This window comes from Amia ocellicauda, chromosome 20 (assembly GCF_036373705.1).
Source record: "Amia ocellicauda isolate fAmiCal2 chromosome 20, fAmiCal2.hap1, whole genome shotgun sequence".
NCBI classification, from domain to species: domain Eukaryota; kingdom Metazoa; phylum Chordata; class Actinopteri; order Amiiformes; family Amiidae; genus Amia; species Amia ocellicauda.
In genome coordinates, this window is record NC_089869.1 from 10,242,875 (window position 1) to 10,266,321 (window position 23,447).

General features: G+C 44.6%; 3 protein-coding genes across 4 annotated transcripts; 2 read left to right on the forward strand and 1 right to left on the reverse strand.

Annotated features, from left to right (window-relative positions):
- The first annotated feature begins 615 nt into the window (after nt 1-615).
- npm3 (nucleophosmin/nucleoplasmin, 3) lies at nt 616-4,547 on the forward strand. Its single transcript, XM_066693140.1, has 5 exons — nt 616-833; nt 1,222-1,307; nt 1,735-1,854; nt 2,074-2,167; nt 3,641-4,547. Exons 1-5 carry the CDS (start codon nt 761-763, stop codon nt 3,733-3,735), a joined length of 468 nt encoding a protein of 155 aa, XP_066549237.1. The 5' UTR covers nt 616-760; the 3' UTR covers nt 3,736-4,547.
- sfxn2 (sideroflexin 2) lies at nt 4,326-14,121 on the reverse strand. Of its 2 annotated transcripts, none has more exons than XM_066693137.1 (12): nt 13,985-14,121; nt 10,679-10,840; nt 9,858-10,028; nt 9,680-9,778; nt 9,206-9,281; nt 8,329-8,414; nt 7,607-7,667; nt 7,145-7,211; nt 6,913-6,962; nt 6,555-6,604; nt 6,035-6,082; nt 4,326-5,949 (listed from the first exon to the last, which is right to left on the reverse strand). In XM_066693137.1, exons 2-12 carry the CDS (start codon nt 10,831-10,833, stop codon nt 5,850-5,852), a joined length of 963 nt encoding a protein of 320 aa, XP_066549234.1. In that variant the 5' UTR covers nt 10,834-10,840; nt 13,985-14,121; the 3' UTR covers nt 4,326-5,849. The 2 variants fall into 2 exon arrangements, with proteins under 2 accessions (XP_066549234.1, XP_066549235.1); XM_066693138.1 differs by having other exon boundaries at nt 10,679-10,837; nt 13,985-14,101.
- Nucleotides 14,122-14,886: 765 nt separating this feature from the next.
- arl3b (ADP ribosylation factor like GTPase 3b) lies at nt 14,887-23,447 on the forward strand. Its single transcript, XM_066693139.1, has 6 exons — nt 14,887-14,930; nt 16,271-16,414; nt 16,850-16,966; nt 17,660-17,710; nt 18,306-18,491; nt 19,185-23,447. The coding sequence occupies exons 1-6, from the start codon at nt 14,928-14,930 to the stop codon at nt 19,230-19,232; spliced, it is 549 nt and encodes a 182-aa protein (XP_066549236.1). The 5' UTR covers nt 14,887-14,927; the 3' UTR covers nt 19,233-23,447.

Consider the following 23,447-nt stretch of genomic DNA (forward strand, 5'->3'; position numbering starts at 1 on the left):
AGTGCAGCTGTTGGCTCCTCGTGTGTTTTGGGGGAAGGAATGATTTGTCCCTGTGGATTATGGCATTCACATCTGCTGGGGTTGCCAAGCATCACGAGTCTCCAAGGGGCGCTTCAGCCTGGTTAGTAAAGATTCCCCAGTTTGGACGAAGTAGGAATAAAAGATTGCGCCACAACTTATTATTCAAGTACAACTGAAACAATCTGGACAACTCTGGCCTGAGCATTGAATCCCTTCAATCTCCCAGTCAGTCCACTTAATGGGTTTTAACATCATTGGTAGTAAAGATGTATTTTATACATGTAGAAATCTACAGTGAACTTGGATTGATATGGATGTTTCTCTAATGTTGTCTACTGGAGCCAAGGTACCTGAAACATTAGTTGGCGACCTATAATTTGACATTCTGTCCCATAGATCATTGATATCTTCTAGTATTATAGAGTAGGATCAAAAAGGCATACAAATCAATAATGTAAATCCTTTAATAAAGAGAAAAATAATTACAACATTGTTTATAACCGAAAAGGAAAATAAAGAGTAAAAGGATGGGTAGTAAGTGTCATATATGATCAGGTCTCAGTTCCTGTACGTACCGGACGCGGAAGGTAATTTTGCGACACTCCCTTTCTTCTTTCTTCCCGCATGTTGATGACGTCCTCTGTCCTGCGACGTGGTGTGTTTCGGCTTCAGCTTCGGCAAAACTTACAAACACACTCGTCCGCATCCATCAGCAGCGCTCGTCGGCCGAGGCTCAGAGATGTGCGAGGTCCAGTGCTCGGAGCGCGGCTGCTGCCCCGGAGGCCGGGCTCGGATGGAGAGCTACGTGTTCAGTGAGTGATGCGGCGGCGGCCCTGGCGCACACGTGGGGCGGGCGGTCCGGGAGCTGGGGGCACTGCACGGATACAACTGGGTTTACATTGAAATAGAGGGCGAACTGCGTGTGGATAGACTGTTAATGGAATATATGTTGAATGCAGTATCTGAGTAGAATAACGCATATGAACGAATCAGCCAGTAGCACTGGAAGCGCCCCTCGTGTTGCTGCACCCCGTGTCTGCGCTGTTACGGCAGCCACGTCCTCCAGTGCGGTCCCGAGTGTGCGCACATCTCTGTGCCACATGGTGTGTAATCAGAATATCATTCCTGTCATATTTGACATTGTATGTATTGCTGTGATCTGTCCACTGAATGATGCTGAACGCTGTTTATTCTTCACAGACTGTGAGCTTTCTTCCAAAGTCCCGTTTTACACTTTCCAAGGAGACGAGGAGGAGAGTTTCGAGCAGTTCCTGGAGCTCCGCACAGTAAGCAACCCCTCCCCCAACTACACAAAAGTACACTTTGAATGATCCTAACACACTGCATTGTCCAGTGCAGTCCCTATAGTGAAGTCTTTGGTGAGGAGGCTGCAGCCTGTGCTCTCCCACTGGAGCCCCACTGTGTGCTCAGCCAGCAGACAGAGGAAATGAGAGGCATTGCTGCACGCTGCTTAGTAATTTCCTTCACCTTCATTTGCTGCTTGAATGCTGAGGGTTCATAACTGGTTGGCCAGTTCCCTAGCCTGGGGTCCTCTTCAGGGTTTTACGACAAGTGAAGACATATAAAAAAACAAAAACATTTCCTTTTAAAATAAGTAAATATTGTTTACTGATGTCTGTAGATGGATCTCGGGCGGCTCTTTTCGGGGCTGGTAATGAGCGGCCCTGCCCTCCTCTCCCTCTCTGTCCACAGCTGTGTCTGGGAGACGGAGCCAAGCCAGAGCACAACGTCGTGGAGGTGACGGCTCTCAACCACCGCGGCAAGAAAGTGTCGGTGCCCGTAGCCAACCTGCACCTCTCCTGCCTGCCCATGGTAAGGACCCCGACGCTGCACTGCAGTGTAACTCGAACCTGACACCGTTCGCCTACACACTCTCCCCCGTGTCCGTCCGCATGCTGTTATTACTGACGCACTGCACCTTTGGACTAAAAAGAGTTGTTCTGGATTGGCAATAATCGGTCAATTTGAAGGTGATCACAATCAAGCAATATAATTCCGGGCAATGATATAATGTGTCGTGTCTTTTTCCAGGTCAGTTTGGGGGAGTTTGAGCTGAAGACCCCTGTGACTTTCCGCCTGAAGTCCGGCACCGGTCCAGTCAGTGTCAGTGGGCTGCACCTGATCGGTGAGAATGGGGTGTTACTGTGGGGTCAGTCAAAAGGCTAATTGAGCTGACTCACACAGCAATACACAGCTGGTGTTCTGTACGGCGATGGGCATAATTTGCACAACTTGTACTCTATCTGCAGACCACACTCGCAACTCAGCAATAGACCAACAGATATCACCACAGAGAACAAACAGAAGTCTGAGGTTGACAGCCGTTTAAAAATACGGGAAATAAAGTTTTTGGTTTGAATGAGACATTTGGGGGCGATATATTTTCATGTTTATGGACAAACATGTCATAAATGAGGGAGACGTTTCTACAGTAATGTGCCTTAATAAAAAGACTAATTGAGATAATTGAAGGAATCATGAGATAATTAATCTACGTTATTAATTAACAGACTGCATGGCCACCTTGCTGGGGGAGGAATGAAGTGCAGCTTTAGAAAGATGGTCACACAAATCACAGGGCCCTATTTATTACATGAATAATATAATTTATATTATTCTACCCATTTTATTATATTACCTATGAATGACTTACATTTCACTTGTAATTGTAATAAAGGGTACAAAAGTAAGAATGATTTTGTTGCTTAATGTAGCCTGTTTGAATAAATGGTTCTGTAAGTATATTTGATGTGGTAGGGGCTCGGTGGCGCTCTGTTGCTGTGTGTAAGTCAGGCCTTGGATCACGGTGTTCGCTCAATGGCTCCGGTACCTGGCGTGTCGCACACAGCCCTGATAAATTGAAATATTACCTTTCTAATCAAGCCTGTTGCATGTAAGGGTTAATTTATGTTATATTTTATGATCACATTGATACATTTAATAGGCAGACCTTTGTCCTTGACCTTCACTCCTAAATAGGAACTGGCAATTGTTAAGCACCACTGCCACACAGCGAGCTGTAGACTGATACAGCTGATACAGGCGGCTTGTTCACCCCCTTGCCCTCGGGGGTGCAGGGGCACAGAGTCATCTGCAGGGGTCACTGTTGTACAGAAAGCGGAGGAAGCCCTAGCCAGCTCAGAGTGCGCTCAGCCTGGCAGCATCAGTTCTGTGCTGGTTCCTCTTTGGGGAATTGTAGTCAGACAGCCAGTTATATAAAAAATGTGGCTGTGATATATCTATACAGCCCAGACTGAGATCAGCACCCTGCCCTCCTGGCCTGAGTCCCTTTGGAGCCCCCGGGTTAAGGGTTGTTCCACTCAGGCACTTGGATCAATGCACCATTATTTTGATAAATGATTATTTTATTGTCAGAGGTATATTTTCACTGCTTATTAATAAAATTGGGTAGAAGTTTGCAATTTGTGGTTCGCAGGTAGGCCAGAGATATGATTTAGTCCCGGCTTCATTCGTCTTGTATCCTCCCAGGTCAGAGTGAAATTGCTGATTGTCTACCCAACACAATAGCGAGAGCATCTGTGTCACTTGGTATTCAGTTGCAGTTCTCTGTTAACCCTGAATCTGTCGTTTCCTGCAGCTTATGAAGACGACGAATCTGACATGTCAGAAGAGGAGGAGAATGAGGAAGAGATCGTCCCCATCAAGCCAGCTAAAAAGAAACAGAAATTGTAATCCTCAAAGGTACCACTCGCTCTGTGTGTCCTTTGTCTCGACTGTGGGACCACACTGAGGAGGTGAAGGCTGGTGTGTGTGTGTGTGTATGTTTGAAAGAGAGGGAGAGAAATCCAGAGGTTTTCACTCAAACTGAACATATGTGAAGTGACTATATGCTGGGCGACACCAGTCCTCAGTGGCCGGACTCCTGCAGGTTTTAATGTACTTTTTAACAGCAATACCTGTATCTGATGGGTGATCTGACCTATCCATATCACCATTCATGCTGTCCATGAGTTTTATCAGATTTCCAGGGGGGGCTTTTTCTCCCCTAGCCCTGTTCCTCTTAAGGAATTCTCCCCTTCTCTTTAGAAATATGTTCTTTAGATGTATACATATATCACAGCCACATTTTTTATATACGTGTGACCATTGTCATCTTATTTGTTTTCTTTTCAGTACTGGTTGTCAGTTTGGTAAATATGCTGCAGAGTTCTTACAGTGTTGTGTGTTCGCAGACTGCCCATGTCCACGGGGCTCAGGAATAATGTACAGAGAGAGTGACTCTGGGTAGTGGCTCCACTGACTCCAAGCCATGCTCCAGTGGCTTCTGTTTATTTCACTGTAATCGTAAAGAATCCCCCCATTATGAAAGGAATTGCATGGCTATTGCACAGCTGATTCATCTATAATGTCACCCCCTCCACCTACCCACACCTGTGCTGCTGTTGGCCCTTGTTCAAAGAGCAGCAGTTCTCTGTAAGTGGATTTTGTTTTGTATATTTATATACAATGTATAAATAAAACACTTTTTAGTTCTTTTTTCAAAACATGTCCTTTCTTTAATTAACTCATACCAGATTGTGTTGGGACTGGAAACAAGACCCCCCATTGAATACCAATCTAAGCCATTTTCGGTTTCAAAAGCTGTAGCATTTTTAATACCCATCAAGATGCCTTTGTAAATGTAGTTTCCAGATGCAAGTAAACAGTTTGTAAACTCTGAAATGGTTTTGGTTCCTCCGTGTTACTTGTCCAGGGGCCTGCAGTGTAGGTCTGAAATGGACCTGCGCTGTGCAATGGGAATTGTTTCCATCCCCATATCGGGCCGTGCATTGAGTTCCTCAGCTCGGGTATTTGATCAGCGAGCGTGAGGTCTGGTTTGGTGTTGAGATGCCTGTGTAGCTTCTGGTTGCCCACAATGTAACAAGGTGTCGTGGCTGGAGAGACCCGAGGCCCAGTAGAGGCCGTACTGTCACACTGTTGGGTCTGGGCAGCTCCAAAGGCACAGAGGCAGGGATGAGGAGGTAAGACATGCCAACCTCTCTTGCACAGAAATCCACCTTCCCTGTGAGCAGTACAGAAGCCACCACGTCTCACACGCACCTGTTAATGATATTATTCTACCACGGATTTGAGTTCATGAGTTGTTTTGGAAGTTCCTGAGTCATCATGGGGATCCTGAAGTCTCCAGATGCTTCCTAGAAGGCTTTAGAAAGTGTCTTTTTCTCTCTTCAATGGCAATCCACAATGTAAGGCAGTGCTCCCTTCAAACACTAAGTGGACAATACAGCTGATCCCCAACCCCCCACCCCCGGAGCTGAGCACACCTGGCCGGCACTGTCGGCCCCTGTAAACATTTGTCTGAGTGAGTATATTTCAGTCTCTCCTTCCACTGGTGTGATGTCTGGATTTTGCTCATTAACTTTGCTCTTTGTGGGGCTGCACAACAGGAGCTGATCGTGGCAGAGCAGATCGCCTGGTCAACACTGTTCCAATCAATCAGTCACATTCCCACACCTCCCCTCTGCAGGACTGAAATACAGCAGCGTTCATCTACTGGGAGACAGCTGTGGGATTTTCCCTCAAAGCCAAATTCACAGCACCCGTTTTTTTTTATATTGAACTAAAACCAGCTGTCACACCATCAGCACGAGAGATCTGGAAATAAACCCATTTCACTAACATTTTCAAGGGAACAACAGATGGCTTGATATTGTGCACAGCTCTAATTACCACTAAATCACCCCCCCCCCACCCCCCGCTCACCTAGGAATTCTGTTTAAAATCAAATAAGATCTTTTTCCCGGGCCCATCCTCGCCCTCTGTGCAGACAGCAACCCGTTTCCAGCTCATAGCCCTTTGTTGAAGTAGACGCAGCGGATGCCGTCCCCGTAGCGAGCCCTGATGGAGTCCCGCAGCTCCGGCTCCAGATTGGACACGGCCATGGAGCTGCAACAGCAGAGAGACGTTACACACAGAAACGCCATGCCGGGAGGGCAAGGGAAAGAGCAGCACAAGGAAATGCGTGTCTTACCATCTCTGGGGAAACAGTGAGCAGGCTGCGGGCACCATGAAGATCAGGCTGTGAACGGAAGGTTTGGGTTTAGAGGTTTCTCCCTCAGCTGGACACAGGATTTCATGGCACCAATAAATCGGTAACATTCATGAGGGTGAGAGACCCATTTCATTCTTTAACTGTGTACAATGACCAAAAAACACTGGTGAAAACCTACAGGATTTCATAGAGGCTTCACTTCAATTTCATTTCAATGCAGACACAAATTGAGCTACGTATTTGCATTAAAGGGGTACAATTACACTGGACAGTTAACCTTCAAGCAATCTCGTCAATATATGGGTTCACAGATGCAGGCTTACACTATTTATTTATTTTAGGTTAAAGCAGGTAAGCCATGATGTGACTGTTGGGGCAACGCTGCATTGGAACCGGCCCCAGAATTGCTGCTGGGGTCCAACCGTCGTGGGGGGACAGAGCTGGGCTCTCACTGCAGCGCTACAGTACAGACAGGAGTGACTCGGCAAACGTTACTTACAAAACTCCCACCATCATCACTTGCAGCGGCCCGTGGAGAAATGTAATCCTCTGTAAAAACAGGAAAAAGTCAAGTGTTAAAGGGTTTCCTAAAACAAATATATACCACACAAGTATACAATATAGGAGTAAATCCTGTTCATGCCGGAGTAAACACATTCACACAATAATACGAGCTCCACATTTTCTGACAATGCAATTCAGGTTCTAATCGAATTCCACTGTATTGACGGTTTATATTGATGCAAAGTGTTAGACTAACACATCACTCTACAGCTGGGCACTCACACAGGCCAGTTTAATTAGAACCAGTTCAATATGCATTCTACTGCACTGCGAGAGGAAACAAGGCCACCTACCTGCATGAATCTGTATTTTTCCAGCCTCTGCATTATAATGGGTAGAACAACTGTCAATAAAAAAAAAGGGAGGGAAAAAACAGATTTCAGTGCAGAGAATAAAGACAGGACATCGCTGGGTGGTTACAGACAGGAGCAGGAACACGAGAGCGCTGGCAGAGCAGCAGCGATTGCTCTGCTCAGCGGTGCCCGCCGGCCGGCCGCTCTCTCGCCCCACTGCATCAACACTCACTCATGCCTGGGGCTGCCATGGCGATTCGAGAGATGACCACCTGGGTTATTCCTTTGACGGCTGCTCTCTGAAACACAGCAGGAGGGGACAGGCATAAGTAACAGGCTGTGGATCAGTCAGTGGCTGCTGCATTAAACACCTTAAGCACTGAATAAATGGAGCAGGCTCTCCCTTCACTAGCGTGCGGATTTTCATGTTACGGTGCAACACTTCAACATTTAAAGGGAAAACTCATGGGAAACACCAGTTATTTTAAGCCATCGGATAAAGACAGGCCTTTAGCACCGAGTTTGCAGAGGAGGGCAGTGCGATATTCAGAGAAACTCTTAAGTGTCTCTATGAAGGAGATTATAATATATACATTTTTTAACATGGAAATTTCATCCTAATAAGCATGGGTCTGATCAGCAGGCTGGGATCTCACTATGTAAACAGCAGAGCTGGGGGGGCAGGCAGACTCACCTTGGAATGGCCCAGCTTGTTGTCATTCTCATCCACAACCGCGATGCCGTTCAGGATCTCCCTGTGAGGGAGGGGGAGAGGATGAGAGAGGAAGGCCAGCCGAGAGACACCCACCAGTGACGTGCAACCCCTAGATACTTAGTTACAATATTGTGTGAGAGTATGGGTGACATTCAAGATATTTATATATTAGCCAGAAAGTTGTACAATTTCCTTAACTAGCTTCTACAAGAGGCAGCCCCCATTTGAACAGAATAAAATCCTATCAAGAAGAGATGCTTAGGTACGTCAGCATTATTTCTATCAAAATACAACAAGCGATTAACAAAAATAAAATCATATTGCATTTTTTATTTAAATCCCAGATCAGAGAGAGTTAATTTGTGCATTTAGGCCTACTTTTCACACTTCTAACAATTTTCTTTAGCCTTACTCCCTACGTGCCAGATAAAATTACAGCCTTGAAACCTTCACCCTCCAGCTAATATTAACGTTTGCTATGAAAGTCCCGTGTTCGGGTCACCACAGTAAACGTGCTCTGTTTTTTGTATTTGGTTAGGCCTGAACCCTGAGAGGCTGAGCGCACTAATCTTATACTTTAACACTGCAATTACACTGACAAACCAGAGTAGTCTAAATGTCTGAAGTTCTCGTAGTAATAACACGGTAGGGTTACGTGCTGAACACTTCCACAGGGACAAAGCCAAAGGGCCGGTACTCACTGCTGCCTCATCATGGGGATGTTGACGCAGTTAGCAGACGCCACAGCTGCAAACGGCACCCAGCGAGCGACCAGCGGAGGGGCTTTCTGCAACACCAGACAGGGCACAGGCACGATCTCACCAGCATCATCCTCAGATTCTCACATCTCTAGCTGTTTAAATTTCCTTCTAACGTTTATAAAGCCACGCAATCTGAGTTTGGAATGCGAGTCGTCTTGGATCAGGGAAGAACGCAAGTCCTTTTCACAAGATATTGCTTACAAAATACAAATAATAATGACCTTGTCAAGGTGCCTTATCAAATCAGTATCTCGGTGCAGCAATAATGTGATGAAGAGGATTACATCAGAAGACATATCCTGCTGTACTGCAGAGAAAGCCGTGGCAACTGCATAGCAATGAGTTACATAAAGGTTTGTGCTATCCAGGGTACAATCAAATTGATAAAGTTTTCACTAGAAAACCTCAAAATAAAAGTCCTCACTGAAAGATTTAATTCAAATGATTTACTGGAGGCTATTCAAGGCACCTAACATGGTTTAACAATCACAAACATGCCATGCTCTACATATTATAAGAGTAATAACATTACAACAAAAAACACACTATACATTACACTGAATACAATTAAAGTATAAAATTAGATTTAGTGGTCAGACACCGACTGCAGCTCTGATGCAGTGAACATCAATCTAAAAATATTGTTAAAATAATATAGATCTTTGAAGAATCTCCTGAGTGTGACTACAAAGGCTCGCTTATGAGGCTTAAGGATTGTTTTTTTCTCCACTGAGGCACATAAAGCGGTTTCACAATATGTCAAAATATAATCTTCAATTTCTGCTCAGGTTTCTTTACGGTTCCAGAGGCCGCCTACCTTAGTGTAGAGGTTCAGACCCACGGCAGTGGCCAGTGCCGTGCTGGTGGCAGTGAAATAGGCCACCCCGATCTGCCTGTGGGAGAGAGGGCAGGGAGTCATCCTCCAGCAACATCCACCACCTTGCCACCACCACCATGAAAGTATTTTTGACTACTTAAGCAGGTCCTTTTTTTCCAGGTAATTATTTTAGATACAAACTGAAGTGAAAACCCCACAGCTCTCAAGAACCAGAGCTGCCACTGACTGAAATGAATGCACGTATCCAAAGCCTCAGTCAAAGCTGATGGTTAAGAGGCCTATGGCACCCCAGATTCACAGCCTGTCCTATACCGGTAGATTGGCTGCACTATATGTTATTCCTCCCTCATACCCTTTGACAGGCTTGGAAAATTGACAAGAGACTTAAGAGGAGACAAAACACAGGGATAATAAAGTAATAATAAACACTGAAATCCACACACTGGGACTCACTTTGGTGTGATGGGTGATGCTGCATTTCTGTTGGTGTAGTTGACCAGGGCGTTGAAGGACTGGTTCACCCACTGCCAGAACACCACGGCTGGCACCGTCCTGGAAGACGCACATCATCATCAGTCCTCAGAAAGAATACAACACCGCCCTTGAAAGGTTGCAATGCATGCTCCCTGACCTGTAGAACTGCAGCATGCAGCCCGTGATGGCCATCCCTCCCGGCACCTGGAAGGACATCCTTCCGATGAGGTTCATGCGCTCGCCCGTGTCGGGGTGGAATGCTGAGTCATACAGTTTCTTGGCGTAGTGCAGCTGCTCCACCGTGGTGCCCGGGGGCACGCTGCCCGCTCTGAGGGACACGGACATCAGTGTCAGACAACCAGTCACAGAGACCGTGGTGTGAAATCAGTCAAAATCGGCACCTGCTGCCCCAGCATTAGATTAACCACCAGACTTATTAACCAACAAATTCTCCGATTAGAAATCTGAAGAATATGTACCTGCAATATAATACATACAGAAAATGAATTCAATATGCATTTGTTTGTTTCCTTCTTTTAGATTTTAGGAGCAGCAGCTGGATAATCAAATACATCAGAGTCTACCTGGTTACCGTCTCTCTCACAGCGGGAATAATGCAGGAGGTTACAGATGCGCAGAAATAATGAGAAGCCAGCAGCATTTGGAAATGACATAAAACTGAGCTCATCCTCACTGTTGTCACAAGCTAATGACTCAACATGCTCCCAGAACTCAATAATTGTCATCTAAATTACAGCAAGGACCTTGTCTTGTCATTAAAACTCATTTAAGAAGTGTTAATCCCCAGTAAATAACGTGTCCATGTAATGAAATGAACCTGTATACATGATTGTAATAAAAATACTGTCAAAGTCAATCGTTTCTGCAACGCGGGGGAGTGCGAGACTCAGTCATTGTGGGCGTGAGCTGGAGAAAGAAGAGTGTGTGAGAGTGAGGAGCCCAGCAGCCGTCCCGTACCTGCAGCTGTAGACAAGGGCCTTGGCCTGGTCGAGCTGTGCGTCGGGCAGCAGGGCAGTGCGTGGGTCGGTGATGTTGAAGAAGTGCTTGAGCCGCCCGGTGAAGGTGCTCTGGTCCCATCGAGGGGCGTCAATGTCAAACTTGCTCAAGTCCATCGTCCTGCTGTGCACGGGGAGAAGGCAGCACTGAGACCCACAGAAAAGACACAATCGCACAAGGTTCAAGAAACTCCAACCTTTGTCTAGGGAAAGCCCAGTTTAGCTGAGATCCGTTTACAAGGACTTGGGATCATTTAGGGAATGCCATACAAACTGGATTGGAGACCAGTGCTCTAGCTTAATGAAACAGGAAAAGATCATAGTCTAAGGGCTTCCAATTTACTTTGAACACAATTTAATAAGTACCTGGTGGTGCCTTGTGTCCGTGGCCTTAGTGAGAAGTCAGTTTGATCAGTCCTAAGCCCCCGTTTGTTTGCTTTCCATTGGTTAATCATTCACTTGCTATTCCAAAAGTAGCTTATCTTATCCCTTAGATCACAAGGCCAGAAACTCACATTCACTCTCACTTTTGCTACATCCAGACTCATTACTCTGAACCAGGGCCACCACACTCTCTCGACACTTAGATTCCCAGACAAATTGAAATAAAATACTGAAATCATAATAATGCCACTTGACCCGATCAAGGCATACATTCAGTATATCTGACTTGTAATGTCCACTCACCAGCCATGTCAAATACTTTTCTGAAAGCAGACAGTTGGATACAACTGTTAAAAACAAAATGGTTTAAACATTGCTCACACAGAATAATGTTTTAAACACCACCTGACAGGGTAAAACAAGATGAAGGCTGCTTTTAATGGCAACATTTAATGCACGGGACATTTTCTTTCATGAACATGTGACCCTTTCATTATCATCATTATTATTATTATTATTAATAATAATAATAATAATATGATATCTTTGGAATATATATTTTACAGCATTGATGTTATGATTTCAGTATTTCATAAATTATTCTGGGATTAAGTGCTGTTTTTTTTTTTGTTAGTTTGTTTTTTTAACTCTCATTCCTACTAGTAAACTGAAACAGTTAAATTATTTATTTACACATTCTAAAATTGAATATGATGTATTCGTAATAAAAGCCTTTGCTGCTTAAATCAGCACACCAATGTGCATTAATAGAATGACTAATTGGTATGAGTAAAGGAATCTGGAGATCATTCATTAATAGGCTACACCGTTAAATTAAGCAGATTATAGGACCACCCTGTGCTGGGAGAGTGAAGTGCAGCCAAAGTTGGTTGCAACCCCAGAAATGTGCACAACAAAACACAAGGGTGACAGGAACTACTGGACATTATACATAAATGTACTGAATTCTATAGGAGTGCCTACTAGAATGGCCAACTGCCTTACTATAAGGTCACAGTCAGCAGCTAGGATTAACAATAAAGAGTCAAGCACAGTTAAAAGGGGATTGTATGTGACAGAACAAACGAAGACAAACATAAGTTAATTCCAGTATTCTAGCACAAGCAGCCGTGGCCAAATATTAACAAGATTTTTGGCTTTTCCATGCATTCAAAAGTTTGGCATCAACAATATACCGGAGTCATCCCTTATAAACTGGCAGTGAGAGGTTACTGTTTAGCCTGGGTTAACTTTCTAAAGATTATAGTGAATCTAAAATTGCATAGAGAGCAGCAGCACTGGATCACACTTTGAACCCTGCACTACGCTTCATTTCTCTGCAGACTCATTGAACTTTCTTTTTTTAACCAAAAAGCACAGTTGGGATTTTGAGGTGGGTTTATTGCTGTGTGTCTTCTGCGGTTTTGTCTTACGTTGCAAGAAGTGACTCTGCCAAGCTGGTTTTGTAGATAATATTAGCTTTGAAATATCCTGAGGGATGTAGATTTTGCATTTCTGCACTTGTGTTCATTAGGACAAAATGAGAGCTACACTTACATCAGCTCCCCACTGAAACCCAGTTTTTTTTTTTTTTTTTTTTTAAATCATTACATTTAGCTTTTAAATCCATTAAGGGTTAGTTTCCTTTAAAAGTTGTCATTGTTCCTTCAGGCTCTCCTTGTCAGGCTGTGTTGTCTGTTTCAAAGAGGTCTGCCATTTTAATTTAGCACCGAACACTAGAACTCAATCTCAAAGGAAATCAGGAATCCTGTAACATTTCTTGTTCCAATTAAAACAATCTTTATACAAAACTTAGAAACATATGCGATTTATTTTCGCCTACCAATACACCAGAACTACTGTCAACCAAATGGTGTCTATGAAGCCAATGAAACACAGGGCAATTAAATCCAGACATCCTACAATCAAACTGACTGTTAAACAAATCTGAATAGTTTTCCTTCAAAGAATCATAATCGAGGATAATATGGGATACACAATGATCTGCACCCAGGTTCCCGAGGTTTGATCTGAGCTAGTTCCACTTTAATCAAAGGACAACCTGCAGTTATTTCTGCCCTGATCCTTCAAATGAAGAGAATCCAACAGCTGTTTCCATATGTACCTTCCAATGCCTGTGGAGCAACAGACCTAGTCAGAAAGCCCCAGGGCTGGGAAAGGTTCTTGAATTCCTCTCTAAGATATTGGTACTGGTTTGACTGGACATCACACACAGCCCAAGAAGAGCAGAACACGGGATTACAAAGTCATGACATGTACTTCTGTAGGAAAGCAAAGTAGTATTTCAGTGTTTGCTCGCCATTATAGAGTGCGATTTCAGTACAGTTTTCATAACAGCTGCAAATCGTTTTAAATACCCATCAAGAATGTGCCAATACTGCAGTACTAACACCCTTAACACTGACCACATAGGATTTGTTGAATGAATTTTATACAAGTTTCCTGCTTTGCAATTCGTGATTATAGAATGCATTTCCTGCGGTGTTGCTATATTTGAAACTTTATGAATGAAGTCTGGGACCACCTAGGACTTAATCAGCCCTTTGCTGTGGATTCTGAACTATACGGTGGCGTAAGTTTTGCAAAACATAATACCGTTTGCAAATATGTTGCATTTTGTTAGAAAGGATCACTGAATGAGTGTGAGGCACTCACGTCGCTACAGCACGCTGCCCCTGTGCTTGCCTAAGGCTGCAGTGCGCCAGGTTTCTGTACGGCACTGACACGCGTCTGCAGGCTGTGCATCGCTAAACTGCTCCGGGCTGCCGCTGCACTGTGGTTCCTACACTGACCTCAAGCGTCTCCCGCACTGATATCGCAGCGTTTCTGTGCGTCTTCCACACCGATACATAACACACTGTACCTTTCCGGAGCGGTGCGCTGTGGCGTAGCCCTCGCTATCGTGGCAGGCAGACGAGTTCAAACAGCCCCTCCAGTGCGGATCCGAGGCAGCGGGCTGCGCTCACGTAGCACCCGCCCTGCCAATCACACGCAAGGGCAGCAGCGCAGCGCACATTCCCGCAGAGCTGCCCAATCCCGGCCATCCCATTGGTGGAGCAGCGCAGACCCGCGCAGAACTGTGCACATCTGCGACCGGTGTACTCTTTACATTATTGGCAATCTAATGCTACGGCTTTTGTTTACCGTTTTCATCTGAAATGTGTATTTTCTCCATGTACTATATATTTAATAATTATTCTGATTTTATTTCCCTCCCGTCCTAATATATAGGGAGTACACGGCTAGACTAAGTCTGGATTCCATTGTACCCCCGTTTTACTATTCACTTATTTTTAAATGTAAGCTTATATATTCGAGACCAATACACATTATACAGACTAGATTGCAGTGTTTTCGCATATATTGTCTTGCTCTTCCTGCATTATCCTTCTGTAACTACATGCATATTTATAAGGGCGTCTGTAAAGAAATAATAAATGAATGAATAAACAAATATATTTGTAGAACTCAATGTGTATATTTATATATATGCATACTAGGCCTATATCATGTAATGTAGTACTTATAAATTAAGTTATACATAATACTAAAAATAGTAATACATATTTACTTCCTAACTTGGGTTATGCTGAAACAAATGTCCATTGATTCGCATCTGCCGTATCTGAAACAGGGTGCACAAGAACCCCCTACGTGTACAGTTGTGCATTTCCGTAGACGTCACCACAATCGGTGCTCCGAAGCCCCGCCCCCCACCACCACGTGGTGCGCGGCTCTGGTTCACGCATGCAGAGGCCCCGCCCCTAGTAACCCTTGGCGGCGTCTTAAGCAGCTCAAGCGAGAGGATGGTGAGATAATTTTACTTTTAATTGCCAATTGCACAGCCCTTAAAAACACGTGTCGTCATCGGCCGGTCCGTTTCTTTGCACATTAGCACGTATTGTGTGGGCGATTGATAGCAGTGCCTCTTAAATTGCGGGCTGGAGAGAGAAAGAAAGAAAGAAAGAAAGAAAGAAAGAGAGAGGGGGAGAGAGAGAGAGAGAGAGAGAGAGAGAGGGGTCCATGCTCAATGAGATCTGAAAAGCGATTGGCTGCTCTTAGTTGCAACGACTAATTAAAGACGAATAGATACACGTATTGCAGTTACAGCACATGGACACTTAACCCAGCGAGTCCTTCATGTTATTTTAAGAGCCTATATAACAAAATACCGGCTGTAACACCATTTCCCTGGGCTCGACTGTGTGCATGTTTGTGTGAGTGCAGCGTGCTGTTCCCTCTCACAGGACAGCAGATGTACTAGTTCATCTTTTGTTGTTTTCTTAAAGGAGGTTAAGGTTTTTAGATTGCATGTTCTGTGCGTAGCCACACACCCGCATGCGTTACTCGTGTGTTTTGGAAGCTGCCTGCTGGGTCTCTATGGTGGCGAGGTGGTACGGATTTATTTTTCAAAAGCCGCTTGACGTCACAAGGCCGAAAAATTCCCCTCGGGCCCCTAGACGCCTTCGTGTAGCGCAGATGTCTGCAGTTCTGCTCAGCTCCACCAATGGGGTGGCCGAGATTGTGCAGTTCTGCGGGAATCTGCGCAACCGGAACGCGAGCATTATTCTCCCTACCGTGTTGGTCCCTAAAGGCTCGACTCTCATCGCATACCATCGAATCTGCGGTTGAGTCATGCTTACCGGCGATATTTAATTGCAGCCTTGTTGATACCTGCCCTTACAGTTATTTGTGACTTTGATCTACTCCAATAATGTTCACATAGTAAGTCCTGTCTACTAGCTTCACTTTCCCCAAAAATAAACAATAAAACAATAAAAGCATTAGATGAAAATGATTAATTACTATACATAGTCATTGAGACCTAAAAAGAACAACTCAAAACTGTATCTTGAAATCCTCACCTCCACCATTTCTGACCTCAAGATGCCTAGCCCTCTGTAATGAGGACAGTGAGAGTGCATGAGAGGTACTGAGTGCTCTGTGTGTATCTATTGCATGTGTGTTGGGGAGCTGCCTTGTGGGCATTGCAGCAGCTACAGTAAGTGCAGTGTGTGTGTGTGTTAATAACAGCAGCTTCAGTGGGTGCTCTCTGCATTTGTGTGTGTCGCAGCAAGATTCTGTCTGTATTAGCGAGTGTTTGTAATCATACTGTGTCAGTGAAATGAGTGCCGTGTCCACATTTCAGGGTCTGCTGTCAATCCTGCGCAAACTGAAGAGCGCCCCCGACCAGGAGGTTCGGATCTTGCTGCTGGGGCTGGACAACGCGGGCAAGACCACCCTGCTCAAACAGCTGGCCTCCGAGGACATCAGCCACATCACGCCCACGCAGGTACAGCCCTGGCACACCCTGCCCCAGTGCACAGGAGTTTGATATTTAACAAGCTGCTCACCCTTTGGTCATAAAGCCCAAACAAAGCATCAAAGCATAGATTGGGAATCATTTGTTTACTTTGGTAGGTTTCAGTGTTAGAAATCAGTATTTAGATGAATGGCATTGTTTTGGAATAATATAAATAATAATCTTTCACTAATAGAAGGTTTACTCCTTTTCTCCATAGGCTTTCTTTGTATTCTATTACTTTTGATAATAGCGGTGGTGGGGGGGGACAAGAAAGTGTATGCTACTAATTAAAACAGGGAATTTTGAAGGGTTGGGCAAGTTCTGCCCTTGGTTTTCTCCAGACATGACTTCTAAAGTACAGTAGTTTTCCTTTGAACCCATGAAAGATGTTGATGATGTAATCGATGTTTTTCTTGCTTTAAGGGGTTTAACATTAAGAGTGTCCAGTCGCAGGGATTCAAGCTGAACGTCTGGGATATCGGGGGCCAGAGGAAGATCAGGCCCTACTGGAGGAATTACTTTGAGAACACTGATGTGCTGGTAAGCAGAAGGGAAGGGTGTTCATCAAACCCTGAACACATTACAGATAATTTATTTATTCAGGAACCCCCCCCCCCACAGATATGTTTTCTATCTTAAAAATCCCCTTCATGGAAAATTGTAGCACAGTCTTGGATGTTAGATCAAATGGAGAACTGACCTTTGTGGTTGTTTACAGTCCTATAGAGTCAACCTGCCTCCGCCTCCCATGCAGATTACAGCTGTTGTCTGCCAAAGAAAGAGAGGACAACTGGGTCATATTAATAGGAAAAAAATAATGATCAAATGCAACAAAGATTTTAGAGGTTCACATAATGGTAGTAATTGTGCCTGTTGATGTTCTAAGTCTGACAGTTGCACAGGGCACACTTTGAGCTCTGAGCATTACGGATACATCCAGTTCTTCTCATGTTTATAGGACCTCACTCTGGCCATTCTATATAGGCAGCAAGAAAAGTTAATGACAGCCCACAGATATAGGTGCAAAACTGTTTACACTCCCAAATGATCATTAACGTCTGCTGCTCGCCTGTTGCTTTTCTGAAATCCCCGAAAACAGTTATACCGACCATATTAATGCAGACGAGTGGCATTTATCTTGATTCCCAAACCTGCAAGACTGACCTTCAGCTGTAGTGATTTGTCCGCCCCTGAAAAAGCGCAGTGTACTAACGGATGCTCCTTGCATTGCAGATTTACGTCATTGACAGCGCCGACCGAAAGAGATTTGAAGAGACCGGACAGGTAATGTTCATCGTATCTGTCAGACTCTTGCTTGGGGGAAACCTTTCTCCATATTGGGTTTCGTGTGTTGTAAGTTCTTCGAAGTCAGTGTCCTGGATAATGGAGACTTTTGTTAGGTTGACTCTAGACTGTGCAAAAGATGGCATGTTTTTAGGTGTACACCCTCTCTGTTTGTTTAGACCTTTCTCTGACTCTGTTAAGGTGATCTTGATGGTGAAGAGTGCTAAGCCAACAAAAATCTTAATTGAACTGAATCCCTGCCGAAGAAGCAGAGAGCTGTAGTGCTGATCCCATTTCAGTAATTGGCTGGACCTCAGAGGTGTATAGAAGGGAGTTCATAATTGCATATTTATTTTCTTTCCCGTTTTATTTTCTATCCAGTTTATACAAAAGCTGCCCCTCGAAGCTAAAGTACTATTCAGAGGACATCTTGTTCGTTTGAATCTAAATCTGTCGGTGTGGAGGGGGATCAGGGGGGAAATTGCTATTAGCTTGCCTAGGTTTGTGCATGTGTGGGTGGTTGCTATGTATCGTGTGTCTCTTCTGCATCTGTGTTTCTACTCTGATCTGTGTGTGTGCATCTGTGTCTGCGCAGGAGCTGGCGGAGTTGCTGGACGAGGAGAAGCTGAGCGGGGTACCGGTCCTCATCTTCGCCAACAAGCAGGACCTGCTGACGGCCGCCCCCGCCTCCGAGATCGCCGAGGGGCTGAACCTGCACACCATCCGCGACCGTGTCTGGCAGATCCAGGCATGCTCGGCGCTGTCCGGCGAGGGCGTCCAGGTGAGTGTCTGTGACCGTGGCTGCCCCCTCTTCACCCCGCCTTTGAGTCTCTGCTCACACTTTCCAAGTCGCATATGCAGCATAAACACGTGAGAATCACTCCCTGCTCTGATGTCAACTGATAGCACTGCAGAGCTCACAGTAAAACACAGGGGGGCGCCGTTGCGTGGAAATCCGATCGAAACAAAACTGTCTGACTGAAGCCCACTCACTCAACTCCCAAGTGGTGTCACGGTTTAAGAGTCCCCCTGCAGTGTGTGTTATGCTCATCCAGGTGAGAGCAAGCTGTGCACAACTGCCCCAGCTCAGCAGAGGGAGAGGGGGTTAATTGGACAATCTAAAAGCCCACCCAACCACAGCTGTACTCAGACGACTTGGTGATTCCTGGCCACACTGCACTGTGACACAACCCAGATTGGAGACATTGGGCTGTAGGGCTCTCACTCCGAGCAGCAGCTCTCAGCAGTATCGATCTCTTAACCGTGGACTCTGAATGATCAACTCTGAAGAGGCTTTCTGAAAGTGACTGAATCTTATCAGTCCACATGCTGTGCTGTACTGATGCATAAAGTGTGTGTGCAGGCCAGGAGAAGGGCTTGGGCAAGACATCTGACCATTAAGGGAAAGAAATTACAAGCAGAATAGTTTTGCTGATCTTTCTAATAATCCTGTTTTAATTTGATTTTTTTTCAGGATGGCATGAACTGGGTCTGCAAAAACGTCAACGCAAAGAAGAAGTAGTGCTTTTCCTTTTGTCGTCTTTTTTGTTGGTTTGGTTTTGGTTTTTTGGACTGGTGGATGAATGTAAACCTAAAGGGAAAGGACTTGAGATGGAACAGACAGATCAGAAAGCAACACTAAATTCTGACTTTGAACGAAACCTCGGCCACCATTGTTCGGCAATAGCAGGAGCAGCAACAGCCGTCGTTGGCATCCGGACCCCCTTGGGACCCATCTGAGATGCGCAGCAGTGCTCATGAACTCTGACCTCTGACCCCACAGAACTGGGTGGCTGCAGGCAGGTTTGTTTCTGTTCAGCTTACTATGCTGGCAGGGTCTGTACTACATGGATATGTGTCTTTTTTTAATGTCTCACTTCATGTCTGGTAAGGTTAGCTTAAACTACCAATATAAATATAAATTTGTGCAGTGGTTAAAATCTTGGTTTAAATGTCTCACCTTCCCTTCCATGCTAAATGAAGGCCACTCTGTAGCCATACCATCAGCAGCCTTTTTATGCTATTGTTGAGACCAATTTTAAATCCCAGCCAATTGAGACCCTTCGTAGCAGCATGAGTAATCAAGCGACCAAACGAGGGGAGTGGCATTGTGAGGAAGAGACGCAATGGCCTCGGGGTCTACCGATTTGTATTCACTTATTATTTATTTATCACTTAATCAGTCTGAGCCAATTAAGGATTGTTCCCATGTTGTGTGTAAGTTGGGGTTTGGGAGGTCTATAAAACAGGACTGTAACTCTCCCGGATCCAGGAGGCCCACCACTGCTGTAGGGGAAAGCTGTCTCTTTAAATCTGGGGGTTTTCTGGTTATCATTCCAGCCCAGCTCTTCGTTACACAGCTGAGCCAATTATTGATGGAAATGTCCTATAAAGCAGTGTTGCTGTAGTGTGGATTTGGTTTATTTTAGTCAGTCTGATTGAAGGAGGTTAAAAATGTGGAGTTGTAGAGCTGTCTCGGTGTGTGAGCGAGCCAACTTCACTCCCCTTTCATGGCCTGGATGCTTTCCAAAGATTGCTTCAATACCTGTCTTAGTTTCATCAACTGAAATGGTCCAGAGCTTTTTTAAACAAGATCTGAACTTGTATTATTCTGTTTTGTGGGTTGATATGGTGGGGGTGGTTTGCTTGTGGGATGGCCCCAAATTTTACAAATGGTGATGATGTGGTCATCAACTGAAGAGAGACTGACTAAAATGCAACAGACACTGACTAAATTCACAATACTATAAAACCTGATGTATTGTAGCTCTTCCAAGAGCAGGGTTGGATACCAGTGCTTCATAGAAAGAAGCAGTTTATACTGGGTTGATACTGAAAAACACAAAACCCATTGTGGTATCGTGGGGGGGAATAAAGATATGAAAAGCCTTGACAGCTGCTACAACCACCCCTAGTGGAAAGCGAATCGCCTGACTCTGACTCATACAGTCTACAGGGGAGTTTCTTGCCAGAATCAATTGCAAGCCTGGAACTTGAGTGAAATGATGTGTAGGAACCCAATATTGTGTGATGGAAGTATTACAAAAAAACAAACTCGTGCTAGCCTTTGTGAACCACGTTGCGTCAGCTGGGTGGTGTGAGTTCATTGGCTGTGGCTCAGGATAGTTTGTGATCGGTCTATTGAAATGAAGAGCCCTTCAATTAAGCCACACAACAGGATGTGCAACAATGCAGCCACCCCAGAAAGCCAACTCAAATAGAGACTCCATATAGATTGCACAGAGCCTCGGAGAGAAGATTAGGGTGGGGTTTAGCTCACTGTCCTCAGATTGTGCTGTCTTCTAGGTCTGCCACTGCTGAGAGTATGTTCAGTATGTGTATTCAACACTAAGGGGGGGTCCTTTTTTCATTAATTCTCTCGTTTGGGAATGTGCAGTCAGTATTTATTCAATTAATTTTACTATAGTACAAACAGCAGAGCCAAACCAAGATAGGCAGGGCTGATGCAGCTCTCACCGATAACACTACAGCACAGCGTACAGCACAGTGTATTTAATTAATTTAGAGGAAGTAATACTTGTTTATGTATAAAATAACACTGCAGTAATTATGCAACTCAGAAATACCTTTTTTTGGTTTTGTTTACATCTTGGGTTAATTTGCTATTTTTACAAACGTGTTGTGACATTTTGCTCCTCTTCGGCATCTGATCGCAGAGATAATTTGATTCGGAGGTTCTAATCCGTTTTGGAAATTTAATCTGCAACCCAGCGGGACCTGAAAGTGAACTAGAGGGGAGATGAGAGAGAGGGGACGGTTTAAAACTAGTTGTGAGCGAAAGCAGTCGAACATCCTGAAAGATAGCTGTAGTAAAAGAATTCTGGACTATGAATAGAGAATGCAACATAGAAATCCCTAGTCAGTATCTCTGTCGTCTCCTTCCGTGCTTCTGTGTAATCAGTAAAGTGCTAGTGATAAACAATTTATAATCCCTATCAGCAAGTGACATCTGACCTCTCTGCAGTGCGCCCTCACAGCAAAATTCAGATTGCATTTTCATCAATTTTAGGGCCTCTCTTGAGCCTGACACTAGAGAGAGATAGATCTATAAACCAACGCGTCTCCTTTTGTGAATTCTCTTCTCTGTGTTTTCTGTGGGAAGAGCATCTCGGCACTCTACACAGAGGCCAGAGTCCAGGGGCATGAGTTAATGCTTAGCAACTCTTTAGTTTTCTGCCCTCGATGATGAATATTTTTGCCCTTCCCATTCTTCGCAGCCACTGTGTCTGGGCTTGTGATGCGAATTGACTTACCTTGCCGACCGATTCACGCAGAAATTCACACCCACCTGAGAGAAACACTTCAGGAGAGAAAAGACTGAAGGCTTTTCCTCTCTCATGGTGACTACTCTCATACTCCTAGTAGTTGCATTGAGCTGGATTGAATCGAACTAAATTGTATTGAATTCACTGAATAACACAAGTAAAAGATATAGCAGCTTTTCCTCAACTAGAGTATCGACTTCATTGTGTTGAGGTCCTTTATATCCGACTGGCCTCTTCTCTGCACATATTTGCTCTGATTATCTACAGGAACCAAATTCCTTGGCTTTATTTGTCTGAGGAAACAATCCTAAAATAAAATTCAACCCCTTCCCTCCCTCCCTCGCTCTCTCTCTCTGCCTGCACTTTATGCATCACAGGCTGTTCAAAGTGCAGTTGCCGTGCAGCAGTGAGATTTTGAATATAGGCCGATCAGTTGCACACTTGAAGTACACTTCACTCTCACGCTGAGACAGAAAAGAAAAAAGGAAAGTTATCTGGAGTTCTGGAAAGGTCTTCCTCTAGGATTAGTGTGGGGAAATTGCTGATCAAGCTTAGCTCTGGTTTCTCACTAACAGAAAGCTGTTAAGTTTTCATTAGGGACATGCAGTCGCCCACTGTCAGATCAACACTGTGTGTGGTATTGCTGTTGGGAACGAGATGGAGGTGGGTGATCCTGAAGCAAGAATCTGCCTGCTTATTGGATCCCTGTCAGGATGTAAAATTGACAGTTGTCCAAACAAGGCTGGGGCAGGGTGGGTAGATGTCGGCTGGGCGACCCTCAGTGCTCAGTACATCCAAGACTCCCTGTGGCTTCTCGGGCGCCAGCAGGGTCAAATTGGTATCAGGTTCCAGCTGTGTCAAATCCTATGATTTGTGCGATAGCCGTGCTGTGAGGGTTCTGGGGTAGCAGTGAGGAAAATAGCACTCGGCTGCTCTGACGCGTGTTTCAGAGGAGGCAGGCTGCGGGCCGGACCTCTTGGAGAAGCTCAGGAATCGTAGATCTGGACTGAGTTTGTTGCCCAATTAGCAAAACTAACTGGAGATTTCCAATGATTCCTAAGGATTTCAGTATATTTTTTAAAATCTGATAGTCTATATGTTTACAAAAAAAACCTTTATAAAATCCCAATATTTTTGAGAGCTGCTCTGGTGCTATCAACTACAGATCTTACTCTATTTCTCTTCAATACATCGACATTCACTTCACAACACTATCGAAAAACTGATTTCAAATCCATTCACATTCCCTTCCCTATGACCTTGCAGGTGTAGATTACCAGACTGTGTTCATTTTGTCATGTATTATTGTCAATGTTTTGTTTTGATTTCCTGCCGTTTTTTTATGCCTGGAAGTGAAATGAAAGGTCTGTCCTGTTTTATCCCAACGGTTTACATCTGGGCGTGTATAAAAAAAGATGTCTGGCTGAAATGAATAAATACACATTAGTAGA